The following is a 23,866-nucleotide window of genomic DNA, read 5'->3' on the forward strand; positions in this document are numbered from 1 at the left end:
TTTTGAGTACCCATTATGTGCTGTTCATTCTAGATGTTGAGGATATAAATATTACTATCTATCATTGGAGTGTGCAGAGTTTATCAACGAGAGACATTAATATATAATTGAGAGACAATGTGGGGCACCAGGGTGGGTCAGTGGGTTAAGTCTCTGCCTTCAGCTCAGGTCATGACCTCAGGGTCCTCGGATCGAGCCCTGCATGGGGCTCTCTGCTCAGCAGGGAGCCTGCTTTGCCCCCCTCTCTGCCTGCCTCTCTGCCTACTTGTGATCTCTCTCTCTGTCAAATGAATAAATAAAATCTTAAAAAAAAAAGAGAGAGAGAGAGAGAGACTATGTACAACCATAATGTTAGAGATTTACATAGAATTTTATGGGAACACTGAAGAGGGCTACTTCATCATGGCAGAATGTTAGAGGAAGCTTCCTGAAGGTGTTCCTGGAGCTGAGTAGGTGAAAAGAGGAAGTGGTATACAAGAAGGAGAGGGCGTTCTAGGTAGAAAACAACATATGCAAAGTTAGGAAGAAAGAGACAGAAGGGATGTGGATGTGTATGTAGCTGGAAATACTTCATATGACTAAAGCGTAAAATATAATAGAGTAGTACTGGACAGAGATCAGATCACTGGACATGTATTATATCATGTTAAGACACCTGACCTTATTCTATAGGCAAAGAAAGTCACTCATGGGTTTTAAAGTTGTGAGTGACAAGATCATATTGTTGTTTTAGAATTATGGACAGTGGACTGAAAAGACACATAACTGGAAAAAGAAAGAAAAGTCAGGAAACTGGTACAATAACTCAGATGAAGGCTTGAATTAGGGCAGGGGTTAAGAAGATAATGGACTGAAGGAGTCTTAAGAGGTAGAATGAGCAAAATGTAGACATACATGGGGGTGGAGGTAAATAAAGGGATGATTTCAACATATTATCAAACCATTCCCAGCAAAGCCCTGGATTTAAGCTATTTTTTTCAGCAGCAGTGATAGGTTTACACTGGTTCAGTCATATTCTCTCACTTGTTCTTGATATTTATATGGCCAGGGATAGATGTAGGGGGCCCAGCAAAATGCTCAGGGGGATCTGGTGAGCTCCTCCTTTCACATCATGCTCTAATCAGCTAAGTAAAGCAACCACAGGCAACCCCAACAGGCAAACATAACATTACATGGTTATCTCTTATGCACCCTTTCTTTATTTTTATTTTTATCTTTTTATTGTTTTTAGAGAGAGGGAGAGGGGGAAAGAGAAACTTAAGTAGACACTAGGTACCCAGTGTGGACACTGACGCAGGGCCCTGAGCCAAAATCAAGAGTCACATGCTTAACTGACTGAGCCACCCAGGCACCCCTCTGATCCACCCTTTCTTATAATTCCTCTGCTGGTGAGGCTCTTGATTCCATTTTCCTCTATGCCTGTGAAGTCAGTGACCAAGACAATTGCTGACAATATAAATAACTGCCAGTACAGGGAACAATGTGTGGTTGAGGGGCAGCACCACAAACAGCTGCTTTCCCAAAACCTAATCCAAAGCCAAGTTTCCCAATATTAGCAATGCATTTTGAGCAACCTACATTTCTGCCACCAAATAAAGTCAATCTCTGGAGGTGAGAAGATATGGGGAGAGACCCCTCTAAACTCTTCCTATTTCCCTGATTTACGCAAGTATAATGGTCCTGTGAGGATGAAACAGAGAAAGTTGGGTGTAATCCATACTACCCCTGGCACTGTCATCTTCTCAGAGTTCCTGAAAACAAACTGAAGGGAAACCAAAAACTAAATAATCACCAGATGAAAACAAGTTCACTGTTTAGAGTTCATGAATGAAATACACACACACACACACACACACATACATACAAACACAGACACACACACAAACACCAAAGCTTACCTTTCTTTTATCTTCATCTGTTGATTCAAATTTGAAAGTAGCCCTATGCTGAGGGGGGAAAAAAGGGAAACAATGTCATTTTAAATATACAGATTTTTAATTTTGGTTATATTTAAAAACATGTCTGTAGAAATGTTGCCTTCCCACATTGTATTTCAACAATCACATTAAAGGAAGAAAGATAGGCATGTAAGTAAATAATTACTAAGCAGTATGAAAGACTACAGCAGAAAAACAGACAAAAAGAACAGAGTACCAAGCCACTAACTTTGCCTGAGGAAATCTGGAATGCTTTGCACAGAGTATAGAGCATTTGAACTGGATCATGGGGGAATAGGAGTTTGCCAAGAGGCAAATGGAAAGCACTGTAAGGACAGAAACAAAGGCTCAGATGTGTGAAATGCTATGATATATTTGTGAAATAAACAGGTCTATCAGAATGAAATATAGGACACATGTGAGGGGATGGGAAAGTGGAGAAAGAGAATGGAAAAATAAAATGGACAGAAATTTGGAAGGGTCTTCAGTGTTGCTAAGACCCAATGTTGCTTTCTTTTTCATACGCACTTAGAAATGATCAGAGAATTGTAGATAGGAAAGAGATTTAATAGACTGGTATTTCAGAAAAGTAATTCTCTAAGAATTAAGGTTTAAATTATGGCTCCACCACTAACTAGTTGAGCAGATAATAAAATCTCTATTACTGAATTTCTCTTGTGAAAAGAGGGAATACCTAGTTCACAGAGCTGCTGTGAGGGTTAAAATAGCTAAGGCATATAACATACATCTCAGTGCCTGGTGCTGAGTAAACACTCAGTAAATAGGATTATAATGATGATGATGCCAACAACATTGACCAAAAAAATAACTGTAAGAGAACAGAGTATCAGGACCCTCCAAATTTCCAATCCAAATGATTGGCAACACCGTTTTCCTTTCTGTAGCTGAAACAGAGGATGGAGTAAGTTACTTGCCCACTGTCAACAGAAACAGTGATATTACCCAAAACAGAGCACAAAGCTTCTCAATCCCTTTCTCAGGTTTTATTCAGGAGAATCAAGTGCTCTAATGAATCCTAAGTTTTCCTTTAAAAAAAAATCCACTGAACATCTCTGCCTTTCTTTTGTATTTTTCTCATTGGCCACAGTGACATTTATTGGCAACTCATTAGGAGTTAAGTACACAAAGTACTAAAGACATCTTCATTACAGGTGGTTCTATGTTGTCAGTTTTACAGAAGAAGCAATTTTTGAAATTAAATGAGATGGAGAAATGCTGACAGAGAAGCAGTTCTGAAGAAATGGTCAGGGGGAAGACTTAGAGATAAGAGACAAGGCTGTTCGAAGAAAATGGAAAGAGGCTGCCTCACATATGGTTTGCGAAACAATTAAAATGGATGATGTGAGGTGGTAAGAACGGCTTGAATTTAAAAATTTATACCTGATCGGGCAGATAGGTGACAGGCAACTAAAGGAAGATTCTGAGGGAGGTATGAACAGTAGAGCATTCTGGAAGAATATTTTGGGCAGCTGCTTACAGGCCAGATCAAAGGAGAGCAAGACTGAGGACATAAAGCATTCTAAGAAATGGGCATCAATAATCCAGGTGTGCTATTGCTGGCAGCAGTATAAACCGACATAAACTCTAAAAGTGAAAGTAATTTGGCAGCATATACTAGAAAACATAAAGATATTCACATCCTTTGACCCAGAACTTCTACTCCTAGGAATTTATCCTAATGAAGTCATCCAGAAGGAGAGAAAAATTATATACATAATCATATTTGTTGCCGTGTTATCTAATATTATGGAAGAAAGAAAGAGAAAGTCTGAATATCCAACAACAGGAGACTGAGGAAATAAACTGCTGTGCATCCACTGATAAAATATTGCCTTGCAATTAAAACAAAAGATGGCTAAAAATCTCTTAACAACATGGAAGATTACTTATAATGGCATCAAGTGGAAAAAATCATAAAACACCAAGCTAGATGTCTATGGTGACAGTACCTGTTTAAGTACATGGATGCATTCGAACAAAGGCTTGAGTGTTAAAATGCAAAAATAAAAGCAACTGTATAGCGGTGGTAGGATTTCTGGTGAGGTCTGACAAAATCCACTGTTGGTATATTATTTTCACAATTAAAAGGGAAATTTAAAAAATGAAAGATAAATGAATGAATGAACACGGAAAGAAAGAAAGAAGAGAGAAAGGAAGAACAAGTTGTAACTCCGAAGTCTGTAACTCAGGAATTTATAGACAAGGTTTAATAAAAACTAACTTTAGATAAAGAAGCAGCAGACATCAGGCTAAGGTTTTAAACTGAAGCATAATAAAAGTCCAATACATATGATAATAAATTGCACTCAAAGACCAAGAAAGCTGATTTTTTCCCATTATATGTGAAATATTAAATTCATAAATTATCTGGGACAAATGAACCTGGTTGCCAATATAATGGTTCTCCTCAACTTTTTCTGGCATTTATGGTAAAGGAACAGAGAAAGAAATCATCTTTTGGAAAGACCGTCATTAAGTTATAAAAATATCTTTCAGACAATTTCTACATAGAATTTATCTTTTAAGGTGATAATTTAGAATAGTACCAAGGACTAAATTTTCTGTTGCTTTTAAACGCAAGGCTGATCCCGTCATAAAACCACAACATTAACAAAGAAAGAAAGAAAAGCTTTCAAAAGCCCTAACTAGCATGAGGGCTTAATTTAATTAGAAAATATACTCGCATGTGAGGCAATACAAATTGAATTTTGAATGTGCCAATCTATTCAGAAGCTCAACCCTCTATGATTATTTGGATCCAAAGATGTTGGCTTCTCTAGGGCTGGTTTCTTTTATACAACTTAGATTGTACCTCATCTATTTAGTACTTCTAGCCCTTATTCTATACCTTTTCAAAAGCTGAAAGGGAAGGGAAGGGGAACTAACATTTCTGGCTGTAAATACCTTTATAGAACTGCTAGCCAACAGCCAGCCACCTCACCTTCTTTATATGCTTAATTTCCAGATGAACAGGAGCAACAAGTCAAATATAAACTAAAGAGTAAAACCATTGTTCAATTTAGAGACCAAGTAAACTAGGAACAGCTCCGTGATAGACCAGACTTTTAAGAGGACTCCTCCCCGTAGGTTTTATATCCCATGAGTAGGCTCTAAAAAGCTCAGGTTTAGGAGTCAGACGGCACTGGGTTTGAGTACAGTCCTGTTGTTTACTAAAAGTGTGACCTTGGTCAAGTTATCCAATTTTACTACCTGTCAGAGTTTCCTTATCTTTTATGTATGGCACATTGCACATTGCAGGTGTTCAGTAAGTGGCCACTATTGTTATTATAGCATGGCCTATGATGTGGCATCTAGCCAAATACTGACCTACTAGAGAACTAGGAGTCATTTCATATTTTAGAAGATATACTCAAACAGTACTGATACAAGGGAATTAGCCTACTGGGGTGGTGTGTGTGTGTGTGTTGTACTGTGCTGTGTTTCACGAATAGCGATTATTCCTAGAACTAAACGCCAGTAACTGAGATTATATAATTCAGTCTGGAAACAAGAACAAGGTATAACAATGAACAGCTCACTAAACATGCTCCCCTGCAAAAAATCTGTGGAATGAGCTCAAAGAGTCAGAACTCAACCTCAAACTGGAAAGCATAAAGTCCTCTGACATGATCCAGGATATTTACATACCCTATTCAAATGTGTAGCCTGTATTTCTAGAACTGGCTCAATATTAGGTCCCTATCCATCAGGTTCTTCTAGCACATAAATGAAGACCTTGCTGTGATCAGTATCATTTTCTTTTCTTATGAGGAGTACTCTTGGAGATCTACCTACTTCCCCATATCTTATATAACTTTTATCTTTAATTTGGTCATAAATTTGTCATATTTCCAAAATGGAATCCTGTTGGAGAGTGCTATAGGATAATCATAAATCCAGGTAGTCTCTATGGCTACCAAGCCATCTCTCTATCATCATAGTCGATGACTCTAGGCTCAGTCTCTTCACCTATTAACTAAAGGGGACAGCTCCAATTACCTTTGAGATTCCTTCTAGTCTAAATATCCTCTGATTCAAGGAGCTAAGATAATACTGAATATCTCAGGCCAATGATCACTGTTCTGATCACAGCAACAACACCATAAAGATGGTAATCTCTCTACTGTATCCGTTTTTTTTTTAAGATTTTATTTATTTTGACAGAGAGAGAGCACATGAGTGGGGGGCGTGGGGGGAGAAGAGGCGGAGGCAGAGGGAGAAGCAAACTCCCCACTGAATAAGGAGCCTGATGTGGGACTTGATCACAGTAGTCTGGGATCATGACCTGAGCTGAAGGCAGATGCTTAACTGACTGAGCCACCAGGCCCCCCTCTACTAAATCTGTTATCAGAACAGGACTTGAAGGAGGAGGAGCCTGGACAGCCTACACTAGACCATATGTCTCATAATTTAATAGCTCCCTCTATAACTAGAGTGGAAGTGATTAGGACCCAACAGTAACCAAAGGAAGTACTGTATTGGTCCTGAAAACATTTTTCTTTTCTGTGCTCAAAAACACAGAATAGACAGGGTAAAGGCAACATAACCCTGCACAAAGAGTCCTGGATATGGAATCCAAAGAATATGGATATGGAATCTGCCACTTCTAGCTATATGCCCTTGAGCCCATAGGTAGTCACTTTGTCTTTCTGAATCTCAATTTCCTATTCCCTGCAAAAGAGAATACTTCTATCTTTCTCATAAGTAATAATGTAAGAGAATTATATGTGATGATGTGTCAAAATGCTTGGGATAGATAATACATAGAACATAGCAAGCATTCAATGAAGGTTAACAGGTGAATTGAGACAAATGAAAAAGAATAACCATTCTCTCTATTTGTTTTTTAATACTTTCCTATGCTAGGTCAACTTGCATTATGCCCTTGAGAAACAGACAAGTTTCATTTTTTTTTTTTTTCTGGGATAGATGGATCTTCTCTCTCCCCCAGAATAACAAGGGTCAGGGAATGAAGGAAGAAGGCTTGAAAATTAGAGTCTCAGTAATACAGTAGAAATTAGATGTTGTTACCTGGAGCCAGATAGGTAACTATGCTCTAAACAAGGTACAAGGTATTTTGCTACCCATTAGAAAATGTAAGGGTCAAGGAAAAAGAAAGGCTCGAGTATACTCCCCTAATTTTTTGTTAAATCAGGCTACCTCAACTCAGTGCTACAGGTTTAACTCCTGCCTTCCTCACTGCCAGGCACTGTTTTAAGTGCTTTAGATATATAACTCACTTAATCCTGACAACAAACCTATGATGTAGGTACTACTGTTGTTCCTGTTTGACAGGTGAGGAAACTGAGCCACAACAAAGTTATGTAACTTGTCCAAGGCCACATAGATGGTGAGTTGAAAATCAGAGTCCAGGCAGTCTGGCTCCAGAGCCTGTGCTATGGCCACAGAATGTCCTTGAGTACCTTGATCACTAGAACTATAACTCACTGAGTAAGCGCCTCCTAGATGCACTGTGTTCAGTGTACAGCATTAAACTTCAGTTAATTTAAGCCACATGATAATTTAGGTAATAGTATCCCTATTTTACAGATCAGTAAGCCAAGACTCAGGCTTAAAATAACATCCATAGCCATGAAGCCAATAAAAGGCAGATTTGAACCAAGATTTATCTGACTCTAAATTCTACCTTCTTTCCACTATCTGGTGGGAACAGCCCATTAAACATGCTCCTCTGCAAAAATCTGTGGAATGAACTCAAAGAGTTGGAACTCAACCTCAAACTGGAAAGCAAAAAGTCCTCTTACATGGTCCAGGCTATTTACATACCCTACTCAAATATACACTGTGTTTCTAGAACTATCCCAAGTTCTAGCTTTATTAGAGAAAAAAGGTAGCATAAAGAACCTCATCCCCCAAATAACAAACCTGTCACTTTCCCTGTACATTGTTCGTTTCCATTCTTGGTTAGACTCCTCAATGTCCCTAAACATTTCTCAAATCTATTTTTCCAGATGAGGAAAATGAAGCACACAGTATTCAGCTACTTTTTAAGAGTTTTAGACTCCATATCCCATAGAGCTGGGTAGTTTAATTTCACCTCCCCATTTTTAGCACCAGACCACCACAGTCATACTTCCCCCTCCTATTCCTCCGCCTCCAAGGTCTCTCTTGCCTTGAGGGGCAAAGCCCCATTGCCAATATGAACCGTAGCTATTTTCTTTGTATGCCAGCCCTACTATAATCAGCATTAAACATGAGAGCTCTTTTCTGAAGGAGCTGACTGATGGGGCTCATGTCAAATCAGAGCATTCTCAGGTATGGCTCAAAGAGTACTTCAGGAATATCGCCTTAAATAAGATACACTGGGCACTATAACTTTAAAAACATTCCCAATGTGAAAGGAGAGCTGGAGATGTCCAGAAGCTAAGCTCTGACAGCACCTGGCCAGGAGTAGTAAGTGGAAACCAACCTGGAGGGAGATCAAGGAGAGGAAGAGATAAACTCAAGGAATCGAATCTGGAGTTCTGGTCAGTTTGGACATGAAGGGAAGGAGAAATATTGAAGAAAGTGGTAAGATCCAGTTGGAGGTTTTTCCTCCTCCCTTCCCTAAAGAAGAAAGTTCCTATTTATTGCTGGATATCTGGCATATAGTAATTGCAAAATAAATACTCATTGATTCAACACTCTTTCTTTTGAAAATCAGTTGGTAGCTGCCTGAATTTCTTTTTGGAAAGGAGTTACAAATCAGGCTAAATGAATATAATCTCCACAATATGTACACCTATGCCTTAAATGAATTTCTCCTAAATTAGGCAGCTACGCAATAGTAAAACATATCACAGAGTGGAAGAGCAAGATACAAACAGAATTTAATCAAGTCATACATCCTCCCAGAGAAAGCAACACAGTAGTGTAGAAAGAGCTGTCAGACAACCTACATTCAAATCTCAGCCCCATCTCTCAGTGACTGTGTGGTCTTGAGGCAACATTATCCTAAATGTCATTTGGGAAATGGGGAATACCACCACTTTCCTCACAGGGTTTTTGGGAAGATGAAATGGAAATGAAGGTGTCTTATCTTTGGATCTTCTCCACCCAGGGCAGAAATAGCACAATGGCAGCTCAATCACACAAAGTACAATAAAGTGCAGTGGTGGGCACACAGCAAACACAGAAGGGGAAACTACGAGTGGGAGCAAGCGAAAGGAAGAAAGATGCTGTATCCAAGGTGAGACTTGGTGTTGACTGTTTTCACAGAAGTGAGTAGTCGGTCAATTCCTATAAAGTAGTCTCCTAAATGAAGAATAAAGGGGTGATATGCTACCTTTTGAAGTGCGCATGTAAAATTCCTGGAAGGAGAAGTAATGGAGAGCTAACGGTTCTTGGAGAAACATTCAGAGAGGTGACTGGGATTTATAACAAGATACCTTCTTACCGCACAGGTGTGAAGTGGCAAGAACAATTAATGGTTTGAAGACCTAGGTTGGAATCCCAGCTCACAAGGATGACCTTGGGCAAGTTACTTAACAGAAACAATCTCAGTTGCAAAACGAAGATAAAACCTCACAGGACTGCTGTTGAGATTAAATGAGATGATGGATGGGAAAGCTGTTAATCCGATACATGTAATAGGTATTATTTGGAGTCAGAATCTACCCCCCAATTTACAACATAGTACGTCCATGACCTTGGCATGATTTCAGTTCTTAACGCCTCGGTTTTCTCATCTATAAAATGGGAAGGATGGTACCATCCACCCTATAAACACCCTGAGAATCAAGTTTGACCATACAGGAGACATCAAGCCTTGGAAAGTGTGCGGTGCTGTAGGCATACAAAGAATTGCCATCGTGGCTGATAGGTTTTATGCCCATCAAGGGCCGTGTTTAAACACGGAAACACGGATTTTCATGCCATACAGGTGAGGAAGCCTCGCGTGCATTTAGGCATCCCAGAGTGGGGCACAGGGCACAGACGCACATCTACGGATTCCGGGGGTGTGACTTGCACGCTTGGGAGGAGGACCACAGGACAGGCTGCTGGGCCGGAATCAGAGGAGTGGGCGCCAGAGTGGGGGCAGGGGGATGCGGGATGCACTGACAGGGAAGACTGGGGGCACAAACACGCATGCCCAAGCCGGAAACGTTTTCGGGGGAGAGTAACGCGCATCCCCGGAATGAAGGGGGTTGGGAGGGATGCGAGGTGCAAGCCCCGAGGGCGGCCCGGGGGTGCTCTACCGCACGCCCGGATCCAGGGCTCTTTACCTTATCGCTGTAATCCCTCAGGACCCGCTCGATAGCCCCCGCCTCGCCGGCCCGGACGATGTAGAGGGCGCGCTCCTCATCCATGGCCGCAGGTGCGGGGGAGCCGCGGCCGCTCTGCGCGCCCAAGCCGCTGCCTCCAGGTAAACGCCTCGCGCCCCCGCTCGCTCGCTCGTTCCCAGCTTCCTTCCTTCCCTCCTTCCCTCCCTCCCTCCTGCCTCCAACCCGCCAGCCTCCGCCCGGGCTGGGCCGACGTCACCGCCCCTCAACTTTCACCCCGCGACGTCACGGTCCCCCAGCAACCGGCGCCTCGCGGCCGCCCCCGTCAAGGCCCAGGACTCGATAGAGGCCTGACGAGCGGCCTGAGGCGAGGTCAGTCCCGAGGCCTGGCTTACTCTCCTGCCTCTCCCTCCCTCGGAGAAGAGTCCAGCCTTTTAAGTGGGCGCTTGCAGACAGAACTGTTTTTCTCTCTTGACCCTCCTCTATGAATCATTCTCCTCAGCTGACGAGAGCGACCCGGCTCTTCTCCTCCCCTCTAAGAGCCAGAAGCTAAATGGACTACAGTTCCCTGCGTTCGTTGAGGGCATTCCCCTCTTCCATCTAATTTACTGGTGTGCCGAATGGCATGCCGGGATTAGTAGTCATCCAGCGGGAAAGACTTCCCGCCAAAGGCATGCTGGGAGCTGTGGTCTGGTCAGGGCCGGAAACGGGAGTCCCGGGGCCGCTAGAGGCCGGCGGTGAGGAGACCGTTAGGGGGAGGGTGTAAGCGTCGGCTCTGCCTCCTTTTTGTTCCTGTCGGGGCTGACTGTCCCGCTCTAGCCTTGGCTGGTCGGGCAGGTTGACAGTCGCGGAAACTGGCACCCCGTGGTGGGAACTGCCGAGCACCGGTTTAATTCCCTCTTTTTCTCGTTTAGCGGTTTCGGTCTCTCTGAAATTCTTTCCTTCCTCCCCTTGTTTGCGGTCATGTTATGTATTCAGCAGCAGTAATGTGGGAAATTGCAGGCACTTATCTGGATAAAAGGTCTTTTTTTTTTCCCCCTTAGTAATAGTCGCTGCCACGTATCGCGTGCCGCGGGGGCTCCAGACTCAGTGATAGGTGGTCGCCATGCAGCCTCTGATTCTCGCGACACGCAGATTTTTGCGGAAGCAGAGGAACCCCGATAGGTTAAGTAATTCGTCCTAAGTCACACAGCTGGTAAATGGGGAATGAGAGATTTAAATCCGGGTCTTTCCCCCAAAGACAGCTGCTCTACACCCTCCAGTCGTGTAATAATACTGATGTCCTAGTGATGATAGGGGCGATGCGGAAAGTGAAGGTGAAAGAGGCTCAGGTGTGCGAAATGTTTTTACTATGTGCCATTTTCCTGTTACATACTTCACCCGTGTCCTCTCAGGCGGTGTCTCACAAAGTCAACACAACTTGAGAACCTGTGTTGTGCCCGGCACTCTTCAATAAGGTTCAGTACTGCTCAGTGTAGGTACAGTGGGCCCCAAATAACGCCCCTGCTCTTAGGGGGCTTCCATTCTAGTGCTTAACCCTATGAGGGAGGTACTGTTCTCTTTTTATTCTCACTTTAAGATGAAGAAACAGTCTTGGAGAAGTTAATAGAATAATTTACCAAGACTGGACAATTTGGAAACAACCTGAACTCCGAATCTATGCTCTTTTTGCTCTCCCAAGCTATTTGTTAGAGAATGAGTGCATTTCCCAAGTAATTCTCACTTCCATTCCAAGCAGCCTTCACCAAAAATCATCTTTAATGCCGCTGCTGCCCATGTCGACCTCCTGAACTGTGCGGAAGAGGAACTACGGGGGACAAAAATCTGTTCATCTCATAATTATTCTATTTCTTCTATGTGTCAGATGCTGTGCTAGCTCTGGGAATTTGGCGATAAAAAGGAATATGGAATCTAAGCTCATGGAGCCTTTGGTCTTTCTGTGGATTATACTTTTCATGCTGCAGACATTTATTGAGCATATTTGTTGAGCCAGGCCCTGGAGTACATGCTGTGCCCATAATAAACTAATTCAAAAAGATTTTAATCTATCTCTTGAAATCAAAAGTACAGTTCTGGGGTGCCTGAGTGGCTCAGTGGTTTAAAGCCTCTGCCTTCAGCTCAGGTCATGATCCCAGGGTCTTGGGATTGAGCCTCACATGGGGCTTTCTGCTCAGCAGGGAGCCAGCTTCCCCCTCTCTCTGTCTCTGCCTGCCTCTCTGCCTACTTGTGATCTCTGTCAAATGAATAAAATCGTAAAAAAAAAAAAACAACAAAAGAGAGAAAGTATAGTTCTTAGAGGTGTTGCAGTTATAATAAGCTACATTCCTTAGATAATAGTAATATCTTGCAATTTTTTAACAGTATACAAAACATTTTAATATACACTGTCTCAAAGGATCATTGAGGAAGGTACTGTTCCCATTTATAGATAAGAAAACAGGCTCAGATGAGCTAGGTAACAAGAGCTAGGACTCAAACTGAGAGCTTTAAGGTAACAGTATTTGGGTGCCTACTCTGTGTCTAGTAGTATATTACATGCCTTTTGGGTAACCATATATTTATTTTTGGAACGAGGGCACCAGGACAGGATACTAACAAGCATGAAGTATCTGAGTTGAGATGTTTCTTTTATACAGTTTTTAAAAAGACTTTATTTGAGAGAGAGCAGGAGAGAGCACGAGCTGGGCTGTGGGGAGAAGCAGAGAGAGAGGGAGAAGAAGAGTCCCTACTGAGGAGGGAGCCTGATGTGGGGCTCCATCCCAGGACCCCAAGATCATGACCTGAGCCACCCAGGTACCCTGAGATGTTTCTTTTAAAGAGGGTCTTACACATGGATTTAGAAATAGGCTTATGTTTTTAGCCTCCAACCCTGTACTTCTAAAAAGAGATTTAAAAAATGTAAAACCACATCAATTAAGAACTTGGGAAATTGCACTTTAGTAATTTTAATTAAGCACTAATATTCTGATTTTATAAATCAAAAGGATCTTTGACTCTAATTCAAGTCATCCTTTGACCACTGACGAGACTCTGGTCCCAGAAACATTAAGTGACTTGTCCAAAGTCAATAGTTAAAAGCAGACTCTGGGACTAGAGCCTAGACTAGCTAAATCCTGGTCACTACATCACTTTACCTCCCTGAATATTTAGTTATGTGATACTTTCAGTGACTAGGGCTTCTAGTCCAGCATAGCTCTAGTTCCTGTTGACTCTTGGGTGGCATGGTACTGAAGAATTGGGATTTAGAGCCCAGATAATCAAAAAAAGTATTAAGTATTCACGAGTCATTTCTCTGAAAGATAGTAATATAATAATTTTTTTTCAAAGATTTTATTTATTTATTTGACAGACAGAGATCACAAGTAGGCAGAGAGGCAGGCAGAGAGAGAGGAGGAAGCAGGCTCCCTGCGGAGCAGAGAGCCCGATGTGGGGCTCGATCCCAGGACCCTGAGATCATGACTTGAGCCGAAGGCAGAGGCTTAACCCACTGAGCCACCCAGGTGCCCCAGTAATATAATAATTTTATACACATATTTATTCTATACGTATGTATATTCTATACATATATTCACACAGTGCTTTACTCTTCTCAGATATCTCCACATAGATCATCTGATTTAATCCTCCTAATGGCTGAAAAGTGCAAGGTCAATAGGACAGGCATTATCTTCCTTTTTATAGAGAAAAGGGAAGTTCAGGGTGTTGATTAGCTTGCTCACAAGCAATAAGTCTGCTAATAAGTGGTATACTTAAGGGTGAGAAGTGCACTGGGCTCTGATAGCATAAAATGTTATGGACCGGGGCCAGTGAAAAAAACCCGCAAATACATGCTAGTCATTTCTTTTAGACTTTGATATATCCCGTTGTGGCTTTTCCTCTGCTGTGACAATGGGCTAGATGGAATGTGCCAGATTGGTCTTTAAGGAGTACCTGGTGCTAACAGCTTTTAAAATCCAAATCTTGTATGTGCACGGCTGTGCGTGTGAGCGCACACGCGCGCGCGCGCGCACACACACACACACACACACACACACATTGTTGTACATTTTCTATAGAAGAAAGCAGAAGTTTAAGAACAGAACAGTTTGATCTACTTGCTACAGCCCCTGAACTAGAGAATTCCACTAATTCAGGACATGACCTGTCACACAGGAATCCCCTTGCCACTGTGTCAGGCTATTTGCTCAATCTCTCTTAAGTCACAGAATCTTCAGCTATAAAATAAAGGGGTTGGTCCAGATAGTATCTTAGTTCTCAGTTTTAAAACTCCATGATTCCAAGAACAACAAAACCATATTTGATCATGCTCAGTCTTTAAAAAATCTGTTAATCAGGGTGAGGTTGTAGGAATCAGTATGTGCCGATCAAATACCAATGTATTGCAAATCATTGCTTGGGCACACCTGCAAAGATTCTGATTCAGTTGATCTGTGGTGAGGTCTTGGTAGCTGTAAATGCTTCCAAGTAGATTTGAGTGAGCAGCCAGGGTTGAGAACCACTGGGCCAAGATTCTGGTAGAGTATCAACCACTGAACTAGTTTTTCCGTAGACTTATCAAACTCATGTGCCTGTGACCCGTTAGTCTTTGAGCATTCAGAATAACCTAGCAGATAAAAGTGATTATTTCATTTTCTGCCAATAATCCCCCTTTTGTAGCAAAGTTAATTAACATGGTTTGTCCCTTTAACAAATATTTGGTGCTTATTGGAGCACAGTGTTGTGCTAGGCACACCCCCCCCCTCCCCCCAGCCAAAATAAAAGTGAGTAAAAAGGAAGTAGAAACCATTATCTTGTCCTTTGGGGGTCTAAGAAACAGCCAGGCAATACATGAATCTTTTCTAGCAGGAAGGGGAGAATTGAGTACTGTGCAAATCAAAGCAAGATGCACATTGATGGGAAGACAAGGAAGCAGAGAAGCCTTCCTGGAGAAAGTGAATTATAAAGAGAGAATAGTGGAGAGAGCTTGGAGAGCCAGCAGACTCGGGGGAGGGATGCCATGAGAGGAGTTCAAGAGATCAAAATTAGTGAGACACTTATTGAAAATACCAACCCGGTTAAACTTGAAAGCCAGCAGTGGAGATTTCTTAAGAGGACAGTTGGTCAGTGGGATAAGTAAAAGTTAAACCTAGAGACATTTCATTATCAATGATGACCCTACAGCCAACCAGTGCAACTTCAGTTTGTGAAATGTGACGTTCCTGAAAACATTCTCTTACCATGCCATATGACAAAGATAAATAACACTGGGAAACAGGAGAGGGTCTCTTGCCAGCTGGTGTCAGATAATTGTGCAGATTATTTTAATTGCTCAGGTATCATTTATAAAATTAGAGTTGGACTGGATGACTTCGAAGTTTTTTTTTTTTTTTTTAAACTCCTAAAAATCTGGGGCACCTGGGTGGCTCAGTGGGTTAAAGCCTCTGCCTTCAGCTCTGCCTTCAGGGTCCTGGGATCAAGCCAAGCATCGGGCTCTCTGCTCATCCAGGAGCCTGCTTCCTTCTTTCTCTCTCTCTCTGCCTGCCTCTCTGCCTACTTGTGATCTCTGTCTGTCAAATAAATAAACAAATAATAATAAAAAAAACTCCTAAAAATCTATGATTACTTGATCCAGCCTTTCGGCACCTTTATTAGGTTCCTCAGGCATATTCCCAGTATTTTAATTGCTAAAATTGAACCCATGCTGTTAGTCCTTGGCACATGTACCTATCGTCGTTTAATATTGACTGTCCACAGTGGGACTCTCAAATGAAGCACACAAAATGGGCTCTGCCCTTTAGGAGTTTTTATTTATCCAAGAGCTGGAATGTGGGTCAGACCTATTTGCATCTTGCTGGCTTGGAATCCCATCCAACACCTCTTGGGAAAACCCAGCGCTTTGGGTGGCAATGCTGTCATGTGGCAAAAGGCCCCGGGACCAGGGATTGGAAAACCTGGATTTGAGTCCCGACTCTCTGTGTGCATCTCAGAAGCCCATCATTCGTCAAATTCTTTAAAACCCCTACTGACAACCAATTTTTTGTATCTAACAGGAAAACCTGAAAGCCAAAAAAGACTCGTTTGGATTTTAACTCTGTCCCTGGGTGTTCAGGGATAAGTCACTCACTCTCTTCGAGCATTGATTTTTCTCAGCTGTAGCGAGCGTTATAAAACTTTGGAGGGTTACAAGAGATGGCCATCCAAGTGGGCAGCCCAGCAGCCCAGTGTGGAGTAGCCCCTGAAATGTTAGCTGAACTGGAATGAAAAATGCAGCCTCCCTCACAATGATGTGAAGATTCGGGGATAAAGGTCATGTTATTCCTACTGATGTACAAACACACGAGTTTTGTTGTTGCTGATGTGTAACAACAGAAGAGTAATTCTAGCACGCTGCTTTGGTCTTTCGGCCTTGAAGTTAATGTCGTTAAGGCTGACACAATTTAACGGGATAGGACCGTTTGGGGACATTGTCATATATGTGTATGTGTGAGTAAGGAGACTAAAACACTCAACACACACACACACACGCACACACACACACACACACACACACACACACACCCCATATCCGTGTCTTTGCAATTAAGTGTTTGAGATTCACAGGTCAGAAGAAATATATTCTCAAAGCCCGTCTTCCCACTGCTTGCTTTTTAACTGTTTAGGCAGTAAAGCATTAATTTACTTACCAACATTTGATTAAACTCTTAAGGTTCAACCCTAGGAGGAGGCAGGAGAGGACAAAGGATTATTGTCATTCATCATCATTCATTTTAGTCTTCCCCTCCAGTTGCCTATGAAGGATTAGCATTTCCCTGAAAGGAGGAGGACAGAATAAATTGCGTCTACCGCCAAAGAACTGCCAGCTCCTTTCAGCTGGGGGCACATACCGGGAGCTTTTCCCATATTAGTCAGCTTTATCTCAAACTTTTGGGCAGTGCCTACATCTGAATTTCATGGGTTTCAGGGTCAGTCAAAACAGAATTGTGGGGTTGTTGAGGTCAGAGGCCACTGCTGTCAAAGGGTAGTGACCTGAACAGCAAGAGGTAGCCAGGCCCCCCCCACCGCCTCCCCCCTTCAAATGACTTCATTCTCCTGAATACTTGGCTCATTGCACCTCCCCTGCAGAGTCTTTTTTCAACCTGCTAATAAAAATCCTCCTGTGACCTGGTATTTTTTTTTTTACATTATTACTGATTTTCTTTTGTTCCTGTTTCTGTATAGAATGACCCAATCTTAGTCCTTGATCATGTATTGTTCGTAGGTACCCTGGGAAATGACAGAGGGAAAGCTCGCGTGCTGTTGACTTACAGTGAGTGGAATGCCACCTCGGGCGTGGGGGAAGGATCTGGTGCCCAGCTTGGACACTGCCTTCATTTAGCGCACACAAGAATTTCCCAGAACTTCTGAAACTCTTTTGAACCCCGGTAGGTTCTATTACCATGGTCAAGGTTGATTTAAAAACTGCACCAGCCAAAGGCGCTTAGGAGAGAGGCTGGCGGGGGTAAGGGGGTGGGGGGTGGTGTGGAGACAAAGGAGGAAGGAGGAAGAAGGCAGAGTGTGGTTGTAGGAAGAGCATACACGCTGGAGTGGGGCCGTTGTGTGTTCAGATCCCAGCCCTGCCACTTAACCGTGTGTGACTTTGGGCCTCGGTCTGTTCATCTGTACACCGAGACGATTATGCCACTGACGTTGCAAGGAGGTTGTGAGGGATGGAGACGGGCCATCTGATGACATGCCTGGCAAAGAGCAGACCCCAAGAAATGGGGACCTCCATCCACGGAGGCAGACCCAATTCGGAGAGCGAGGGGAAGGGAGCGTGTTGCAGGGCTCCTCGCTTAGACTCACTTGCCTTGACTACATCTCTCTTCTCGCCATTGATGGGGTCTGAGAGGCGCGGGCCCCGGACACTCCAGATGTCAGCCCTGGTGGGAACACAGTCTGGCAGTTTCCGGAGAATTCACTCTTCTCAGCTTCTCCCCGACGCTCTTCCCTCCTCTCAGGAAGCCAGTCTCAATACTGAGCGGCAGCCCTGCAGCCGTTCCCGAGGCTGATTCTCTCACCCCTGCTGTCGCGGTCAGACCTCATCATTTCTCATCATCCTTCTCAAAACAACTGGTTTTAGCTCCTAGGCATTTATGATGGCAAAGGGAGGAATACGACTGGGGAGCCCTGTTTCTCCCGCCCACCACCTCTTTTCACCCACACTCTTTTCCTAGCAACAGCTCCTTTCTCAACTCTGGGGGCCCACGTCTTCTGTCGCACCTACACCAGCAGCAGCAAAATATGAGGGTGAGAAGGCTGGGGAGGGGGGGCACGAGGTGCAGGAGAGGGGCCGGGGGAAGAGCTTCAAGGAGGAGGCTGACGAAGCACAAAAGGTTCTGACCTCCTTGGAAGAAGAGGAAAGCACAGGGGCCACGTCCAAGCGGGTTCAGCTTGAGAGGTTGCCAAGGAACCCAAGCAGAGAAGGTCCAGGTTAGGAGGGCAGGCGGCAGTAGGGAGGTGGGCTGGGCTGAAGGGCAAACCACACAGTGCCCTTAGGGACAGCTTCGTCAGCTGCGGGGAACCCAGGCGGCCTAGATTATGGGGAGTGGCACCCTTCTCCACTCTGGACAGACTGGAACCCTGGGGTGCGCACTCAGGAAGTAGCAGTCCGCTGGATCTTAGAGCCTCGAGGTGGAAGGGCTTGCTTCTCAACCTGGGCTGCATATTAGAATCACCTGGGGAGCTTGAAAGCAGTTGGTGCTGTTGTTGGGGGCGGGGGATGGGTGGGTTGTCACATTCCTGGCCAATTACTTACTGTGATAGGACAGATATACGTCAGTAGTTTTAAAAACGTGGACAGGGTTAACTCCCCTGGGCAGCCAGAGTTGAGAGCTGCTGAAGTCCAGGCCTACTTAGAGCAGGAATGTCCTTTCTATAGCATCTTCGGTGGTGGGAGCGAGATTTAATCTCGGGGCTTCCTCACTTGGAAGCCAAGGAGGAGAGCCATCTTTTTCTCTTAAGCTTCCAGTGGCAACGTGTTGCACATTTCGGGCTCTTGAGTAAGTGTGAACTCTGTGCTTCAGGAGACCTACATCAACCCCCACCCCTGCCCGTGCACGCACACACATGCCCTCTTCCCTGTAATAAAGGGAGTATTTATACTATCCCCTCCCCAGCATTTATTTATTTATTTTTTTAATCTTGGGATTCTGCCTTTAAGACGTACAGACGTTGGGACAAACAGCCTGTTTGTTTTTGCTCTTTCCATCGGCCAATTCGCTTCTGACCTTTTGATTGATGTCACTTTAAAGCAAGTGTGAAGGACAGAGCTGGAGGCAGGGGAAACAGCAGCAGACTGCAGTCCAGAGCCTTGGAAGAGAGGGGACTGGCTCTGAGGAAGGGGGTAACGCCTCGCTCAGTGGCAGGGGCGGGTTTACGGGCCCTGCTCATGGGTACGAACCCTGGGCTGTGTCTGAGCACCAGCTGGTGGAGCCGTCGCCGCTCTCTTGTGGCTCCCTCTCTGAGTCACTGCCCAGCTGCCAGTCCGTTCTTTGTCTCCCCTGAGCTGTCTGCCCTCCTCACCCGGATCTGCCAGCCTTGCTCCATCGGCGCACAGGCCATAATCTGAGATGTTACAGTCCTAGAACCTGCCCACTTGAGGCCCTCAGTGAGGAGGTAATGCCTCCGAGGTCACGTGGTGATGAAGCCAAGACTCCCTTTCAGATCTCTTTCCAAGATTTCAGTCCCTCTCCCTATTTGAGTTGGGCTTGCCCAATGGCACACATTTCTGATTGGTCTCTGACTGGGTTGCAATCTCAGAAGGGCCACAGATTCCCTTTCTTTCCAGACCTGGGGCACACGAGAGGCCTGACAAAGGGACACAGCAGGATGGATGCCTAGGACGCCACAGGCCTGCAACGTGGGTGAGCCGTCCTGGCTGCTGTTCATGACTTCGGCCAGTTTCAAGCTGGCAGAGTCCTTTTCAGAAAGAGTCCTAAGGAGGGGAGTGTCCCTTTATTGCCAAGACTCCTCTGTTCTTCCTCTGACAAGTGGCTGGCCCTACTCCCAGCTGCCAACCTTGCCCGTTCCCATTCTGGTCACTGGCGAGGAACCATCAGAGGGGAGAGAAGGTGCGTTTGAGTCGCGAGTTCACAGCAGCTGTTGTCTTTTCCTAATCAGATCCTTCTCAGTTCTGAAATGGAAGGTTTAGAACAATTGGGAACACGGGCAGTACACTCAACTCCCAAGAGTGGGCACCTTGCGTTCTGGAGAGAGCGCCCAGCGACCCCGTCCTCATGGAAAGCTGCCGTCTTCCTACAGTGCTGAACCCCAGTCCTCGGCTCTGCGGTGAGGAGGAGGCATGCATTCTCTCCCCTGCAAAGTCAACGCAATGACCACTCTGTTCTCTGGGATTGTGCCCTTGTTGGTTGAGATGATCTCTGCCTCAACATCTGTCCATTTAACGACCTTGAGGCTGTACTTGCACATGAGTGGTGTTCGTTATGTGCTACCTGGCCAGAAAATTTGGCAAATGCTTCATTTTTCTCATGCTTGGTAACTCCAATGGCAGACTGACTACATCCTTTCCTTTACAGAGCACTAGCTTTCTATTGTAAGAGAGCCACAGGCTTGGTTCTTCTCGGGTTCCTGTTACACGGTGACTAAATCTGACATTTTTTCTTCTTCACCCCCCGCCCCGCCCCCAGTGCTGCTTTCCTCAGACTGGGCCAACTAACACATCGTGGCCGGGAGATCAAACTAATTTACCTTCAGAGAGTGAAATCCAACATCTGCTTTCTTTTTGTTGAACAACATAGGGAAATATTTTTAAGGGGATGCTATGTAAAATATATCCTTTTAATCCTAAAATCATTTTTAGGTATAAATATGTTATGTAATGGCAAGTAAGAGCTTGGCTTTAAAAATAAATCTTTCAACATGCAAATTGAGTTGTCAAATTCTCTTGCCTTTTAGTTAAAATAGTCACTGCTGCCATTTCTGGAAATCTGTGGCTCTCAATTTCTCATAGATCCTACTCTTTAATGTTTGGACAAAATAGTCATTTTGCCTCTGTATCCTCAACTCCTCAGCCCTAGAGTTAAAATGAAGAGCTGGAGAAGAATTTGTTGAAACTGATTAAGTATTCAGTAATGTTACTGTTCTATCCCAGAAGTTTATTAGTATTTAAAGCCCTGCACTTGAAATACCTTTACACCCAGTGATCATTAAAACATAATGAACTAAGTACCAGGGGACCTCTTCATGATGCTGGTATTGAAGAATAATATTCCCTATAAGACCTGCTCTTTGCTGACGCTAGCCATCGTGCAAACCTAAGCCAAATCCTTGTATGTAGAATTGGTCCCCTACAAACCTCCATTAGGCTATCGATGCTAAATCATTCAAGGACCGGATGTGTGGCCCATCCAAATGGTAGTGATTGTTTTATGACAAGATGATGGGGGAAGTGGATAAGCACAACCAGATGAGACCACCTAATTTTGCCTACTTATAACACAATGCTATGTATTATTCTTTATTTCTCTCTCTCTCTCTGACACACACACAAATTGTCAAATGTCAAATGTAAAATGAAAATGAAGAAAGAGCTCATTTCAATACTTTTTATTTGAGTGTGAAACCATTCATATCTTGCACAACTGTACAGATAAAACTATTTCCATTTTAGCTGTAGACATGATTATCACACTGAGTGGTGTGATCAAAGATTTTATTTACAGAACAACTGCTAAAACATCCGATGTCATATTTCCATTTATTTCTTACCCATAGGGTAATAGGTCCACCATAATTGCTTGGTGCATTTTATAATACAGAAAGAAAACCTATGTTAATCTCTAACAAACCTCACAAATTGCTACAAATCTGACAGAAAAATGCCTACGAAAAAATTTTCCAAAAGTACAATACATTTTCTTATTTCCACACATACACAGTATAGTATAGGCTCAAAGGCACAGCTTTGAATTTTTTTTTCTATCAAAGTGTCGGAAATTATTATGGTCTTATGAAGGAACCATGAAAGTCGTTTTCACACTTGGTGCTTGGTAAGTGAACGTCTGGTCCATCTGGTTTCACAAAGTTAATACAGCAGAGCTGAGTGTGATACTCAATACCATAAACCCACATTCTCACAGAATTTTAAAAACCCCTCTTCTGCCTTTTGCTGACACTAGCCATTGTGCAAACTTAGGACAAATACTTGTATGTAGAAGACGCGGTCCCCTACAAACGTCAATCAACTTAAGGCATACAGAACAGGCCTCTTCCTTCCCTCTAGACAGTGCTTACATTCCAAGACAATGCAGGTACTGTGAAAGACATGGGTGTAGTTACAGGGACTCTAGAGTTTTCCAGACACCAGCGTTTCGCTCTGGTGCTCCCGGAAGCAGTGATGGCACCACCAGGAAGAAGGGATGCGTAGAACATACCCGAGGGCTGTTGGTTGTATAGTAAGGTGACTGACAGATGGCAAGGTGAATGCTCTTGGTAAATTATGTGCCCTTCCAAGAACACAAACCAGACTCTGTCTCTAGTATCCATCAAGACTAATGAGCTTTTGTCAACAGGAAAATAAGTAGCTTACGGGGAGTGTTTGCCAACACAAAGCAAAGTCATGGAACAGAGGGAAAAGGCACAGATTGGCCTGCCCAAAATAGTGCTCTATAGAAACAGTCAAGTCTGGCTTGGCTACAGGAACCCAATCTCACGGACTTTCAGTGAGTCCTGTTTCTGAACTAAAGTTGATTCCTTCCACACTGAATCCCAGACTCAACGTTCATTAGGGAAATGGACACCTAGGAGTAGTCCATGAGTTATGATGTATAGAGATAAAGTCTTCTGGGGGTGGGTTGTTGGGTTTATTATTATTAATAATTATTAATATTAAATATGGATTCCTGCAATAGCAGTCATTTAGCCCATCCTGTGGAGGCCTCTCCGTTGATGTAAGCAAAGCCAGGAAAGTGTTGCATGTGCTCGTACTCAGAATTCCTGCGCGTGGTCAGGGGTGTGTACATGTCACTAGAGTTTCCGTACCTCGTGGAATGCACAGACGGGCTTGTGTAGCACGTGTTGGCTGTGGGCACCTCTGGCCATCGGGGGGTGACTGGGGTGGGATGCAGTCTAGGAGTACTGCTCATCAAACAGGGTTCCATCCGGGAAGTAGGGCTATTGAAAGGGTACTTGTTGAGGGGAAAGAAATTCCACAAAGTTAAACTTAGCTTGTGAGTTGCATATACACAATATTGGTCATGCTCACAGTTTAAGTTAATTTCTTAAGATGCTATTAATGAAAGTTGATAGGAAGGAAATCAGTGAACTTCTGAAAGATTGAAACTTCGTCTAGGAAGGAACCAACAGGAGAAATGCAAAGGATTTCATTTTCACAGTTGGTGTTCACTCAAGTAAGAGTACTGATTTTGTGCTTGGAATCTAGAATATTTGGGAAAGTCAAATCCAAAAGAAGGAAAGCCCCACTGGGAGTACAGGGGTGTGTGTGTGTGTGTGTGTGTGTGTGTGTGTGTGTGAGTGTGTACAAGTAACAGCATGTCCAAACAGATATGGACATATGGAGGTATGGCTGTGAATTTTACCATTAAGGAGATGTGATAGGTCTCATTTCATTAACCCAAGAGAACAATACTACCAAGTAAAACACAGTGACATTATTAAAAATAGCATTTTACAGTTGAATTCAATTATGAA

General features: G+C 43.6%; 2 protein-coding genes across 8 annotated transcripts in view; both read right to left on the reverse strand.

The window, feature by feature from the left end:
* RIC8B (RIC8 guanine nucleotide exchange factor B) overlaps positions 1-10,695 on the reverse strand; it is a 94,887-nt gene extending 84,192 nt beyond the window's left edge. For all 6 annotated transcript variants that reach the window (XR_006819701.1, XR_006819700.1, XR_006819699.1 and 3 more), the window contains exons 1-2: positions 10,184-10,695; positions 1,899-1,946 (exon numbers count right to left, since the gene is read on the reverse strand). Coding sequence is in view for 3 of the 6 variants with exons in the window: in XM_046013108.1 (XP_045869064.1) it covers positions 1,899-1,946; positions 10,184-10,267 (132 nt within the window). In the remaining 3 variants the exon portion in view is untranslated. The remainder of the gene's footprint in view (positions 1-1,898; positions 1,947-10,183) is intronic.
* Positions 10,696-21,788: 11,093 nt separating this feature from the next.
* The window catches only part of RFX4 (regulatory factor X4), a 162,680-nt gene continuing 160,602 nt past the window's right edge, over positions 21,789-23,866 (reverse strand). For both annotated transcript variants that reach the window (XM_046010817.1, XM_046010816.1), the window contains exon 18: positions 21,789-23,343. In XM_046010817.1, coding sequence (XP_045866773.1) covers positions 23,071-23,343 — 273 coding nt within the window. In that variant the 3' untranslated portion in view covers positions 21,789-23,070. The remainder of the gene's footprint in view (positions 23,344-23,866) is intronic.

The sequence above is a fragment of the Meles meles genome, chromosome 7 (genome assembly GCF_922984935.1).
Source record: "Meles meles chromosome 7, mMelMel3.1 paternal haplotype, whole genome shotgun sequence".
Lineage (NCBI taxonomy): Eukaryota > Metazoa > Chordata > Mammalia > Carnivora > Mustelidae > Meles > Meles meles.